The sequence below is a fragment of the Zosterops lateralis genome, assembly GCF_965231275.1.
Source record: "Zosterops lateralis genome assembly, chromosome: Z".
Lineage (NCBI taxonomy): Eukaryota > Metazoa > Chordata > Aves > Passeriformes > Zosteropidae > Zosterops > Zosterops lateralis.
In genome coordinates, this window is record NC_139800.1 from 47,249,503 (window position 1) to 47,262,932 (window position 13,430).

Sequence of the window (13,430 nt, forward strand, 5' to 3'; positions counted from 1 at the left end):
GCCCCGGGATCACAACAGCTCCACTAAGCACTACGGACTGCGGGCAGAGTGTCCGGAAAGCTGCCCAGCAAAGGACCTGGGGGTGATATGGTCTACATGTGGCTGAACATGAAGCAGCAGTGTGCCCAGGTGATCACAATCAATGGCAGTTCTGTTCCAAATCTGTTTTGTTTTACCTTCTTTACAGGGAGATAGTAGAGTAGTGTGTGGGGTGAGGTCTTTAATTTGTGTATTTAAAATTCTGTTAAGATCTTGCTCATCTTGCTCAGGCACCACTTGAGGTACCACCCGAAGACAGCATGAATAACTTACAGCAGCAGAGGACCAAGTCCACCAGAGTATAGCTTCGCATTGTAGCAGTGTCAAAATGGAATCAGATAAAAAATATAATTTGTGGACTCCACCAACATTGCCACATGGCCTTTGTGTTGCCAGCTTGAGCCATGACATCAAGATAAAATGCAAAACACAATATGATGCTGAGAAGAAGCACACAAATGTGTCAAACTCCAAGCAGTAACCACTTTCCTCAGAGTACAGATTCAGGCCATGTTCTTTAAGAAGCTGAAAATGTCTATTTTGTACCTTTGCATTTAATTTACTCCTGTGCTTTGCATCTTGTCTCTGAAGATTTCATTTCAAAGTAAGACAATAATCTGTTATCAAGTACAGAAACCATGGTGATGACTATACTTCCACAAACCTGAATGGTTTTCCAATTATGGAAGGAGCTGTGAAATGCAATCTCGGCCACTAAAGCTCTCCTAGACATCATACAGATGTTCACAGCTCTCACCATGCTGTGAAATACTCATCAAAAGAGAAGCCTAATTAACACCTCTTACCAAGAATGCAAAAAGTGACTCACCAGTGCTATGCTGTTAGCAGCAATAACTGGATTCCTTGGACACCAACAGCAATACTATTCATGCATGCACCTGTGTCAGCCCTTGTAAAGGTGCCCATTATCAGGAGAATTAGTCAGGGTAAAACTGAGACATATGATTTTCCAGACTCCAAATTACCACCTAATGATTACTTTCATAATACAATTAAGACACATACACACAAGTTGTTCTAAAAGTCTGCTTCAGTTATTAGCTATTCATGACAATCTGAGTACACAATGACAATCAGAGGAAGAAAAGGGAGAGGTTTATATATTTTTTAAAATAAACTTTTAATGTGCTATATAGGTATGATCACTACAAGATCTTCCACCTATATGCAATACTACACACTGTTAACACACTGCATTTTCACTGTACATTAAAAAATCTGGGAAGAATATTCCTTCACTGGAAAAATATCATACAATCACTTAAATAAACAAAGACAACATTACAGTGCAAACAAAATCCTGGTTTTATTTATTCTGCAATTACTGAGTACTTTCTAAAAGTCTTTTAGAAAAATAAAAAAACCTTCCCATGGACAACCAATACGTTCTGAGATGATTTCCTCTTGCTGAACCAAGAACCTTGATCTCATCCTTGAAGTTGTAATAAGTGGTACACTCATTTATATGATATTCACATGATTTGTATGAAGCAATGGATCCCAACCCAAAATTTGCAGACAGCAATAAAATGGCACTTGCTGGCTTCGTCTGACTTTTGATCAGACCCATGACAAGAAAGGTCTGGTACAATAGTTATCCCCATGAATTAAAGACAAAGTGCTTAAGGAAGCCAGACAAGGCCTTGGTTAATGATGCTATCAGTTTCTGCTGGTAATTGCTGTTAGACAGAGTAGGGGTATACTTTTTTTCTTTCCCTTTAAAGAAAAAAACAGACCATGGAAGAGCAATCATGCCAGATTCAGCATGCAAATGAAGAAATATTACATATTTCTGTCCCAAAGGGCATGATAGTTTTGTTTGAGCCCACAAAGGCCAAGACTCAGAGCAGATGTCACCTGCTTCCTAATCTGTGTGAACTTTACCACCTTCATGAACTCCTCCTCTGGTGAGAGAATATACTAACTTAAAAGTGTCTGTATGCTCTTGTCAGTTGGGTGATGTTAAGAGAATAAAGACTTTAGGGAAATAAAAAAAGCAGGTAGGTGTGTACATGAAAAGGGGATGTTTGTTTTCACTTGGAGAGGAATGTTGTCTCTTTGTCCTCCACTGTGCCACCCTCCTCAGAAAACTGGAAAACCTATTTGAATGCAGCTTCTGATTCCGGGTGAGACAGACAGTTTGACCCACTACCATTGCTGCACAGAATGACACTGGGCTCTTCACATACATATTATCAACTTCTGTTCAATCCGCATTGGATGCCATATAAAGAATAAGGCAGGCTTAAAAGGAAACAGAATATTTAGCACCAGTGACAGTATATGGGTCATCCTTGAGGTTCTTACCAGCTTAGACAATACCATGAAGCATTACTTTTACAGGCAGTAAGTGGTTATTCCATTACAATTTTCAGATTTGCACTTCTTTCTAAGCATACATAAAAAATAGTAGTAGCTAAGAAAGCTGAATTAAATAGCACACAATTTCACAGTCCTATTGCTGTCTGTAAAATACATAACCTGCATATAACCAGTTTGCTACTATACCAGCTGATGGGTTAATGCACAACATTCTAGACGTATGTGGGAGATGGCACAACATGAGGACTATAAGGCTATAGAATCCCCAGTTCCAGCTTGTGTACAATTATAATTTTTCACTTATCTCACTGAACGAGCACACAGAGCATGTAGAAAATATGTCCCAAGTGGATAGGCACTGAGCTGGCAGGACTTAGATAAAGAGCAGCTTCCACAGTCCTTATGGCTGACAGTGACTGAAATACAGGAGAAGGCAGGCTTCCGCTCACGGTGAAAAAGAGCATTGGCCAGAAGGTACCAATGGGGCCTTAAGAATGCCTTGGCAGACCAGAAAAACAAATTCTGCTCTGCTACATACTGCAGTTCTCACAGCTGCAAAAGCCATCTTGTGGAAAGACAGTGTGATATACGTTAGCCTGCTACATCACTAGGACAACTGTAGATCCAGATGAATGAGCAAGTGAAGATTTTGCCTACTAAAGCTTTATAAAAGCCTTTGACCACCCTCATGCATAAATACTAACCCACATATCAAAATTACTTATCCTAACTATTTAAAACATCATGGTGTAACTGCCCCAAACAGAATTAGCTGCCTGTACCTACAAATGAAACTTGCAAATGAAGACAGTAAACATTAAGAGATTATTGTACCAAAATGGATAAAAATATATCATAAACTACTGTTTTATTACATCCCCTATTCATAAGTAATTGACCATGATTCACTCTCACAAAATTATTTTAAGATTGTGTGTCTAATAGAAGTTCAGTATTTGACTACCCCAAGAAACTGCATTAAAAAAAATTTCCAAACCCATCAAGATACGTGACCTGTGCCAGAGACTTGCCTGCTAAGCAGCTCCTTCTCAGGTCCATCAAGAACACCCTAGGGTCCCTCAAAGTAAGGTTACTCTTTCTCACGGAGAAGTTTCTCAGGGTAGCAAGAGAATAAAAGTTGTTGGTTTTTTTACTGATGAGAAGAACTTGTTGATTCTTCTCAAGACATAAAGGAAGAACTTTTGTTGGGAAGCACTTTCATTCACATAGGAGGTCTGGGAAGGTTATCTGCTCTCCTTGCACTAAAATAAGTGTTCTTTCTTTTACACAGCAATACAGTTCTAGAGGCATGCTGCAGCACAAGTGTATCACGCACACAGTCCCACAGACAACTCTGCAGAGAGCTCACATTCACAAGACTAAAGACTGCCTCTCTCCATTACAGGCTCAAGCTCTGAATTCTGGTAATGAATTCTGTGCAACCCAGCTTATCTCTCACCTCCCATCCACAGGAAGGGGTGAGACTAGGTTATTAGAGAGTCCGTACAGCCACAGGGTAGAGCAAGGACAAGTGTTCTGCTCCTTTGATAGGCAGCTTTTTTGTAGTGTAGTAGTGGATGACTTCAGGAACACTGTCGAAGGGAGGGCTGTTCTGACCCAGGATGTATTTCTCTTTGGTTTTCGTCAGCTTCATATGCATAAAACCTTGACTGCTCCTGCAAGGAAAGCAAAGTGTAAGTTCATGTCTGTGCATAGGCAAGAGGGGCACAGCACCACAACAGGCTCTCCTTATGGAGGGGAAAGTAGAACAAAACACAAGTAGTTGCTGGATGCCAGGCCAAGACTTGGTGGCAGGCTGAAAGTTTCCAACTGCTAGTTGCAAACCCCCATGAACAGTTCACCACAAAGACAGCCTAAGGTAGTGTTTTGTTTCCAGCACCTGTGCTGCCTTGATCCACATGCAAGGTTATCTCACACAGAAACTGAACCACAAGACAATCCATTTCCTCCCCTCCCCACAGCCCTTCTCTCCAGCCGCTTCAATATTTTTCTGTGAACATTTACTTTCACCATAGCCAGTCGTTACTTCTGCCCCCACACATCTCTGGTGTTGGCCTGTCAGAGGCCTGAGAGTCCCTTCACAGGCACAAAAAGGGCCATGAACCTTGATCAGCTAGGCAAGACAAGACCTGTCCTGTTCTACCCTGTGAATGCCTCAGGGCAGACCTTTACCCATTCCACTCTGGCAGTAACTGTCCAGAACACATCTCTCTGTGTAATCAGCTGGCTTCAGGTGGGAAAACTACTCCAAGTGAGCATGTTCCCAAGGTTCATATCATAATACCCACTAGACTGAACAGTATACTGAACAAGGGCTGCTGTCCTGTGGTCTTTCTGCAGGCACTCTCTTCGAGGGAAGGCTCAAAGGAGAAGAGTGGCATGCAACTCATGGAACTGCCTTGCCTGCTCTCGGTAAAGCAACTTATCCAACATAATTCCACTCTGATGGGTAGCACCCACACTGCCATACAGCACCAGAAGTAAAGCTGGCCTCAGCTCTTCCCAGAAGTGACCCTTCAGTGTCTGCTGTCTTAACATAACATATAGGCTACTTTAGGAGTGTAGTGTTCAGCCAGGGCAACACAAGTGTAAGGAACAGCTCCTACATCAAGATATTAAATGAGGCTTGTCTTTTACAGGAAGTTTTTACAGCTTGTTTGATGTCCCAATATCTAACCTTCTGGCTCCAAGCCATTGTTTCTTCTAGGTGTGTCCAGGGGCAGAGACAACAGTGTTAAAACTAGAGCTTGGTCTGTGTCAGCAAAGAAACCCAATTCAAGATGACACAGAAAGCTTCAGCAGGAAAACAAATTATGTTAAAACCAGCTTCTCTAAAATCTGCCATATTCCAGTTAGCAGGTGCAGCATTTCAAGTGCCTGTATCATTAGCAAGCTCATATCTTTCAGATGTATTCAACAATGCTCTGATTAAGAGAATATTTCTGGTGTGCAGAAACCACTGCAGGCACTGTAATTATGGCTCTACATGCTTAAAATCTTGCTTTAAATATCAATTTCTTAGTGGGAAAATATATCTTTCAAGTCATAATTGATGTCTAAATTATTTCCCTTAAATAAGAGCAACATCTTTAAATACTTATTATGAGGACAGATGTATTGCTCTCTTTCTTCAGTTCACTATGAATCTGCTTTGCTACAAAATGACTTAAGAGTTTGCAGATACACTAATGGAATCACAGGTGCATGCTAATTTCAGAAGTATGGCAAGGATTGGAGAACAAATCTTTTAAGTGCACTTTAGTGCAGAAAAGGAAAAGGCACAAGCCTTTTTTGAAGAGGAAGACAATGCACATGGTATGAACAAATTCCTACAAGCCACGTATTCATGACAGACAGCTGTTGCTTCCCCAAGAAGGATGTATGTATACATTCAGGTTTGTGTAGCACATAGTCATCGAGCTTCCATAAAAAGAATCTCTGCTATATATCTTGACAGGTGAGGAACGCCACACTGTTTGTGAGGATGAGGGAAAAGGAATGTGAGCTGAAAGTTAGGAATAGCAGGCTGATGGAATGTAGACAAGGCAAATCTATAGCTTCTGCCCTTAGGATGGAACAAACCCAAGATGCAGTACTAGCTGGGGCACAAGGGGCTCCACAGAAAAGGAACTATGATAGGGAGGACCCATGGTGGGAAAGAGAATGATTGAATGGTCTGCCCATGAAGGCCTGCAGTCCTGAGCTCCATAGCAAAGTGCAGCCAGTGGCTGGGAGTCAGTGACTACTTCTTCTACAGAGCACTCATGAGGCTGCTCCAGTAACTGGTGAGAGGGGTGTCCCATAATAAAAGATATGTCAATACTGGAACATATCCAGAGCAGGACCACTAAATGTGGTCTGGGGATGGGAATATCTGACATATGAGGAGAGGTTTGAGGGAATTGTGCCTCTTTAGTCTCCAGGAGAAGAAAAGGTGAGATGAAGGGTGTCCAGTTGCAATCACCCACTGCCTAAAATGGAGAGCTACAGAGAAAACAGAAGTTCCTCAGTCAACAAGCACAAACAACAAGGGAGCTCCCACTGGACACAGGGACTTCTTCCTCATAAGAGTCCTAGAGCCTGGGAACCAGGATAAGGTCAGAAGGGTTTCATCCTCACAAGTTTTCCAAAGCATTCAGCAACCTGATAAGCATGTACTGCTTGGAGCAGGGGATTGGACTAGGTATCTCCAGAGGTCCATTCCCAACTAGATCTCTCTAGGAAACTGCAAGGTATGTGAAACTGACTTCAAAGCTTTGCAGCCTCTCACAGCAAATTTTCTGTTCATAAAGGAGTAGAACTGAGAGGCAAGAGCTCTCAGTCAATGAACTGTTTTTGCCCACTGCTAGTGTTTGCAGCCAGTACCACATTGTTAGTGACAGACCTGATTTCTATTCTGGCTACACAGGATCTATCCTGGCTTTCTGGATGTCCAGAACTCTTCAAACTGAGCATTATTTCAGGCTTCCTGGTAGATGAAAGCAAAGATTATGTTTTCAAATATTTTCCTCCTTTACTCCCTTTCTGCCCTCTTTTAGTTTCCAAAAATTACATAGTGAATGTGCTATGTGCCCTCCCTGTTTCAAATGAACTGTCACTGGTTTGACATATCAAACCAGACGATTGTCATCTTCTATAATATAGAACATATTAAGTTGGAAGAAAGTCAACTAAGCACCTTGAAATCATGCCCTTGAATTAAACACTTCCAACTGTAAACTATGCTGTGAAACTATTCACATCTACACTGAGGATCCTTCTGTGCTGTCTCACCTTCTCTATTTGTCCTTAAAATCTGTCTCACAGTCTCCTCTCTTCTGATATGCCTGGACTCAAACAATCAATGCCTGTAGTAACAGGTAAAGGCAAAATGAATCTGCACTTGATTAACAGTACTAGTGCTGCTACCCCAGTGACCAGAATTACAGGGACCATGTCAAAAAGGAAGCTGGAAGTCATACTCTCTCTTCCTCTCCTCCAAACACTTTCAATCTAAACTCTGATTTTAGTATGCAAAGATATTACTGAAATTTCAGGTAATGAAGGGGGAGAATGTTTTCATGGTTGACATGATTGTGAATAAATTTCTGCTTAGGTTTTGAAGCACTCTTGGAGTCTACCTGAACAAGTGCCTGACTAAGTAGCTCTGGTTTTGGAATGCCTATTTTTCAGCTCAGTAATAATTATTAGAACCACCAGGCCCAAGATTTTCAAAGAAAAGAACACAAACAGTGATCCCAAGTTCATATATGGGAATACTGATGACAGTCAGTGCCTTGAAGAGACAAGACATACACATTTTGCTAAAGAAGGTGCTGGGACCTGAATTAAGGCATGTGATATTGCTATTGTGTGAATTCTGAATGTCATTTTTTTGAAATGCTGCAATAACTCTTCACCACATTTTCATTCAATTGAGAGAAAAGAGTGACAAAACAGTGCTATTGGAGACAATATTCTATCCATTCTTTCCTTTTTGCAACCATTCCCATGAGTTTCAAATACAGAAGAAAATTGCTAATTGCTGATCCCTGCATTAACTTTCTTTGGAACTCTCAAGCACAGATGTTTACATAGACACAAACTTGATACATGACTAACAGTCAGTCACATCTTGTTTAAAATGTTTGGCAACATGACCATAACACCAAGAGACTTTGAATTGCAACCTCCCCACATATTTTCTTTCAGTTTTCAAAACCCAGTGAGGATGGGAAAGGAATTGGGCAGACAGTTAAACAGAACATGCCTTTTTGATCTTATGCATGAAGTGTGATAAAAGCAGGTTTAATAAATATTAATTAGATATTAAACCTACTATTTTCCCCCCGGAAATATTAATGGCTTTGAAACATGATTCACTGCTCAGAATCAGAAAGTTTGGCCAAGTCTTCTGAACCCTATTTTTGCTGAAGAAAGCAGTGTTTTGTCAGAATAGATTTTCTGCATTCATTCTGATAAAACATCACTTGCACCAAAAAAAAAAAAAGCGCAACAATTTTGCAATAGCATCAGAAAAAAAATTTCTAGTAATATAGGAAATATATGTTGTGTTATTTTTTCATTCTGAAATTATCTTCCATTAATAATTTTAACTTGTATTACATGCTGTTACTTTGAACAAACCCTATAATGTTTCATGTCAAGGTACAGTAACAAGAAAATAAAATAAACCCTCCTCTGAAAAATGAAGACTCACTACTTAACCCCAGACAATATAAAATAAATTGAAAAATCATTTACTGGAGACATTAAGAGGCTGGCTTATGAACCGGCTTTCCTGTTCCAGCTTTGCTTTTTCAAGCACATTATACACACAAAGCTGTCATTCTACACCTGATGGACACTGTCTCATGATAAAATAAACAATGTCTCTTCCTCTACAAACAAGGTGCAGAAGTGGTCATTAGCACCCAATGTGTGCAGATGACTACTGAGCCGAGGCTCCATTCTCTGTAACCAGTTGTCATCTGCTGCTTTGAAGGTAGTAAGAATCTTTAGCTTGTTGGATTTTTCATAGAAATGACAGAATCCATGTTTTCTGCTAACAGCCAGGACTCTATCATTATGGTTTAGCCTAACAACATACGAGTAATACATTTTAAAATATTTTTATTCAATTGCTAATTTAGAGGCATATCAAAAATCCCACAACCTTTTTGTATATTATACTGACAGGAAGAAACTTGTAATTTTTACAATATTACAGGAGTTACTTCCAAGAACAAAATCAAGAGCAAGGTGCAAGTCCAGAATTTATCCAGAAGCCAGAACTACCCAAAGTTTATGTACTCAACAAGACCACTTCTACAGATTGTAATGACAAAAAACACTATAGCTTGCAGTTTCCTTTGCTATTCAGGGAAACCACATGCCTGCTTATGAGTCCATAGGATCAGGATGCCAAAAGGCACCACCCTCTCTGAATTCAGCTCTGTACTTCCAGCGTCTACGATTGTGCAGGAACTGACAGAACAGAAAGCAAAGTTACTGTTTTTGCTCATAGACTGCACATTTAGTTAACTCGTGAGATAATCTTTATCTACAATTAAGAGTAGTCACATTTCCCAAAACTGAAACATGAGTCAGGAAATGAAGTGGTGTGGGCACAGTGCACACTACTGCAAGAGCCTTGGGAGCGGGAAATCCTGTCTGAAAGGATTAGCTAGTAAAGCCCAGTTGGTGCCTGGTCTTCACTGAAACATGCTGAACTCATCCTGAGATCTTGTTCTATTGCTACATCAGGAAGGCAGCTCTATGAGCCTGATGTTCACTGAAGTAATTGCTGAACATCTAAAACATTTATAAATAAGAAAGGGCTCTCCCTCTTTCACATGCACATCTACTTCTACCTTTTTCACCAGCCTCCTTGTTAGTAAAGAACAGGTCTCAGACATGGAATTTGAAAGTAGGCATTTCAACAGCAGCCAGGAATTTCTGGTCACACCACAGTTACCAGGAGTATGGCTCTCCCATTTTTGCCCAGCCTTCCACAATTACAATTGTGTTTAAGGAAAGGGTGTGTGGGTGTCAGCAAGCCAAAGATCTACAACCCTGAAGGAATATAGAGAAGAAACACAGGGAACAATCCAGGGCTCACAGAGGAGATTCAAGAGAATGTAAAGCTGCCTCTCATGCCTTTGGGATGATTTTGCGCTGGGAAGGTAGATCATATTCTTTCCCTCTTCTGCCATGTGGAATTTAAACAATGTTGACAAGGAGGCTTAGCTCTTTGGATCCCAATCCACAGGAAGATGCTTGTAGCTTCAAATACTTGTCACCAACAATACTAGTTCCTTGCTCCTAACTGAGATGAGCAACATAAATGTGGTACTTCAATAAGACCTTCTCTGATGCCCCCAGAGAGATAGCTAACTCACATACAATTAAGTTGCACTGGGTAAACTACACTATCTCAAAGTGACAGACATTGACATGAGCAACTTAAACTACCTCCAATGACTGTTTTATACACAAATGCATTTTAATTTAGCAATAAATAAAGCTATTTTCACGCTCATTTCATTATATTTGGAATGATTATTTTTGGAATTTGAATCAGACAATTATCTCACAAAAATTGCCCATGCAAGTTAAGCCTGTCCAGCCCTCTCAAAGTCCACAGAACACAAAAAAGTTTTCCTGCTATTGGAAAAAATGGTCTTTAGAGATGTCTCCATTATGTAATATTCAGTTATATTAAATGAAAATGAGCAAGTTCTATAATCTTTTCACTTTTTAAATACAGGTAATACTTGGGTAGATTCTTATTGCTGTGTTTTAGGAAACGATCTTTTGTTACTAGAGAAAAGAAATCTCAAAAACTAGAGTGAAGTGGTTTGGCCTTGGTTTTTACTTTCAGTTTTGTTTTTAGAAAAAGCTTGTCACATGGAACAGAAGAATAGATTTTATCACTGTTACTTAAACTGTGTACAAAATCAGGGTGTGATTCTTACTTTTTCCCTGAAGTGTAAATTAAACATTTGACTGAAAAAAAAATGCTGACCCACACACGGTAGTAAAGGTCCCTGAGAAGCACAAACACACCTAACAGGCAATGGGAACATTGTAGTTCTGTGCAAAGACACTTCAAGAACATATTCAAGCCATGAACTCACCTGTCCAAAACAGCAAAATGTAATTTTAACTGTCACGCTTTCCTCTGGAATTTGTGCCCTGGCTGAGTAACAAATCAATGGGCTGATGCAAGAGTTAAGTGAGATACTTTTAAAAAGAAAGGTCATATTCCAAGACTTGGAATTTAAGGGAAAGTTTAAGCCTGAGGGAAAATTTATTCCAAAGCTTGTGCCATTAATGCTTCAGTGTTTGAAAATATCTAGAGGACACCTATATTGGAGAATACTCAGATCAAATTACAAAAGAGATAACAGGAACTGAGTCAGTCCTAAAAGAAGATGTGTTTCAGCTCAAGGCAAACCTCTGCATTACAGAGATCCCAAAAATAATAATTTAAATGATTTAATTAAAAATTATTTAAAATACATTCCCACAAAATATTTTTCTTCTCAAGTCCTAGAATGATTTTTAAACATAAAAAAAAAGGATCGGCTTTGGTGCTATTTATAAATCGGTTTGTTACAACTGGATATCACCACCATCCCAGCAGTAAAATGTATTTTTGGAACAGACATGTGAAGAAATGGCACAAAAGCCAAACTGGCAGGAGTAATGTTAGTGAAAAGAGCAAGTTGGCCTGTACCCCAGACCTACTTGGAAGATTAGGTTCTGCATCAGATCCTATCCTGCATGAAGGAAAGAAAGGAAACATTTCTCTTTGCACCTGTAAAGCCTATACCAAGGTCAAGGGCTTCTTTTTCTCCTGCACAGAAAATCTTGACAATCTTCCTTAGCTAGAAAATGAAGTGAACTTATTATCCTGTCATGAGTGGGACAGCTGGGCTAGATGACCTTCGACCCTGCCTTCCAACCCCAACTGTTCTATGAATCTGCTTTATGGTATGTTGAAGACAACACCTGTATAACCTGCTCAGCCTAAGCCAGGTAAGGCAGAACAAATTCAGAGCAGTGCTAAGACTGCTCATTTCCTAATTCTGTAGATCTTTCATCCTCAGTCCTGGGCTTTTTACTTGGAAGAACGGTAGCAATGCTGTATAGCTTTACTCCAGTAAAGCACACAAAACAAAAGGAATAAAATCCCCAAACAATACAGTTCCTTATTCAGCCTAAAGCAGAAGCAGTATTTCAAATTAGAACCAGAAAAAAACCTACTCCAAGTTTATTTAGTTAAGTGGACACCAAATGAAGATTAAAAATCTCTTAACATCCCCCGACAGAAGGTACTGTATTCAGTGACTGTAACCATACATCAGTCCCAAACACTCCAAAGCCCTTCAGAGCTAGGACAAACTGGATAATTTTCTCGTATGGCCCAGAGAAGTTAGGGATTATAAATACATTTACTGTGTTTTACTGACAAGTACTTACTTCAGTGAAAGAGAATAGTCATGCTTGCTTGTTTGACTATTTCTTACAAGGTAGCTACACTCCTTACATAAACGTAACAGGTTTTCTGCATCTGTCCGACTGATTGCTCCGTGATACCATCTAGAAAAAAGCAAAGAGGTTAATACACACACAAATATTCCCACTCATACTGCTTTCACTACTTAATTTTTTAAGGTATGAACTGCTATCAACAGTACACGGATACCTTTAAAATCTAATGCATTACAGATAAAAAGCACTAGATTAAGTTATTACAAATTGTGGAGGCTTGTAGTTCCTGTCAGCTGAGGGGAAAAACTCAGATCAGGAAACCACGCAACAAGATTGGTGTACATGTTTATGTAAGAAATTCCCATTCAGAGCAACACATTATAGTTTGTCTTGCAAACAGATCCATGATATATGCATTTTCTCTATTTAATCCCTGGGATATATAAAGTTTTAAACTAATATACATTATTTTATTAAAATAAAAAAACAACAAAAGCAAAGAAATAGAAGATCACACATAGAGAATACGAACAGTTATTAGTAGAAAAGGTTTGCTAAAATAAATCTTTGAAAAAAGAGAAGAGTAATAAAGTGTGAAGATCTATCAAAAAAGCACATTCTAAACAAAGCTGTGGCAACCCTGAGAGCTTTATATAAATCTCTGGTGGATCTGTGGAGTGGATGCGAACAATTCAAGGAAGAAAGGAAACTGAGAGAGGAGAGGTGGGACCTTCATTAAACTAGCCACTGCAAACAAAGAAGCTTCTCACTGCACACTGCTCTGTACCAGCTTTCAAAATCTGAGTCTACAAGTAAGCACTTTGACCCTTCCCTAAGTTTCCAGAGTAATGTCAAATGTGTCTGGCCCTGTACTGTGTCAAACATGTCTTTGAGGAAGATCTCTCTCTCCCTGCAATTGCCAGGTGCACTTTGAAACACTATGGCACGCTACCACATCTGCCCAAGCAAGACAATGAACACATCACAAGTGCTCTCTGTTCTTACCAGGAATTGTTGCTTGCATTGTGCAAAAGAGTTTTATTCCATTT

At 39.7% G+C, this 13,430-nt stretch overlaps 1 protein-coding gene across 1 annotated transcript in view; it reads right to left on the minus strand.

Moving 5' to 3' along the window:
- Positions 1–1,157: 1,157 nt before the first annotated feature.
- The window catches only part of SHB (SH2 domain containing adaptor protein B), a 55,974-nt gene continuing 43,701 nt past the window's right edge, over positions 1,158–13,430 (minus strand). Inside the window, exons 5-6 of the mRNA XM_083883685.1 lie at positions 12,370–12,489; positions 1,158–4,058 (exon numbers count right to left, since the gene is read on the minus strand). Of these exons, the coding sequence (XP_083739811.1) occupies positions 3,875–4,058; positions 12,370–12,489 (304 nt within the window). The 3' untranslated portion in view covers positions 1,158–3,874. The remainder of the gene's footprint in view (positions 4,059–12,369; positions 12,490–13,430) is intronic.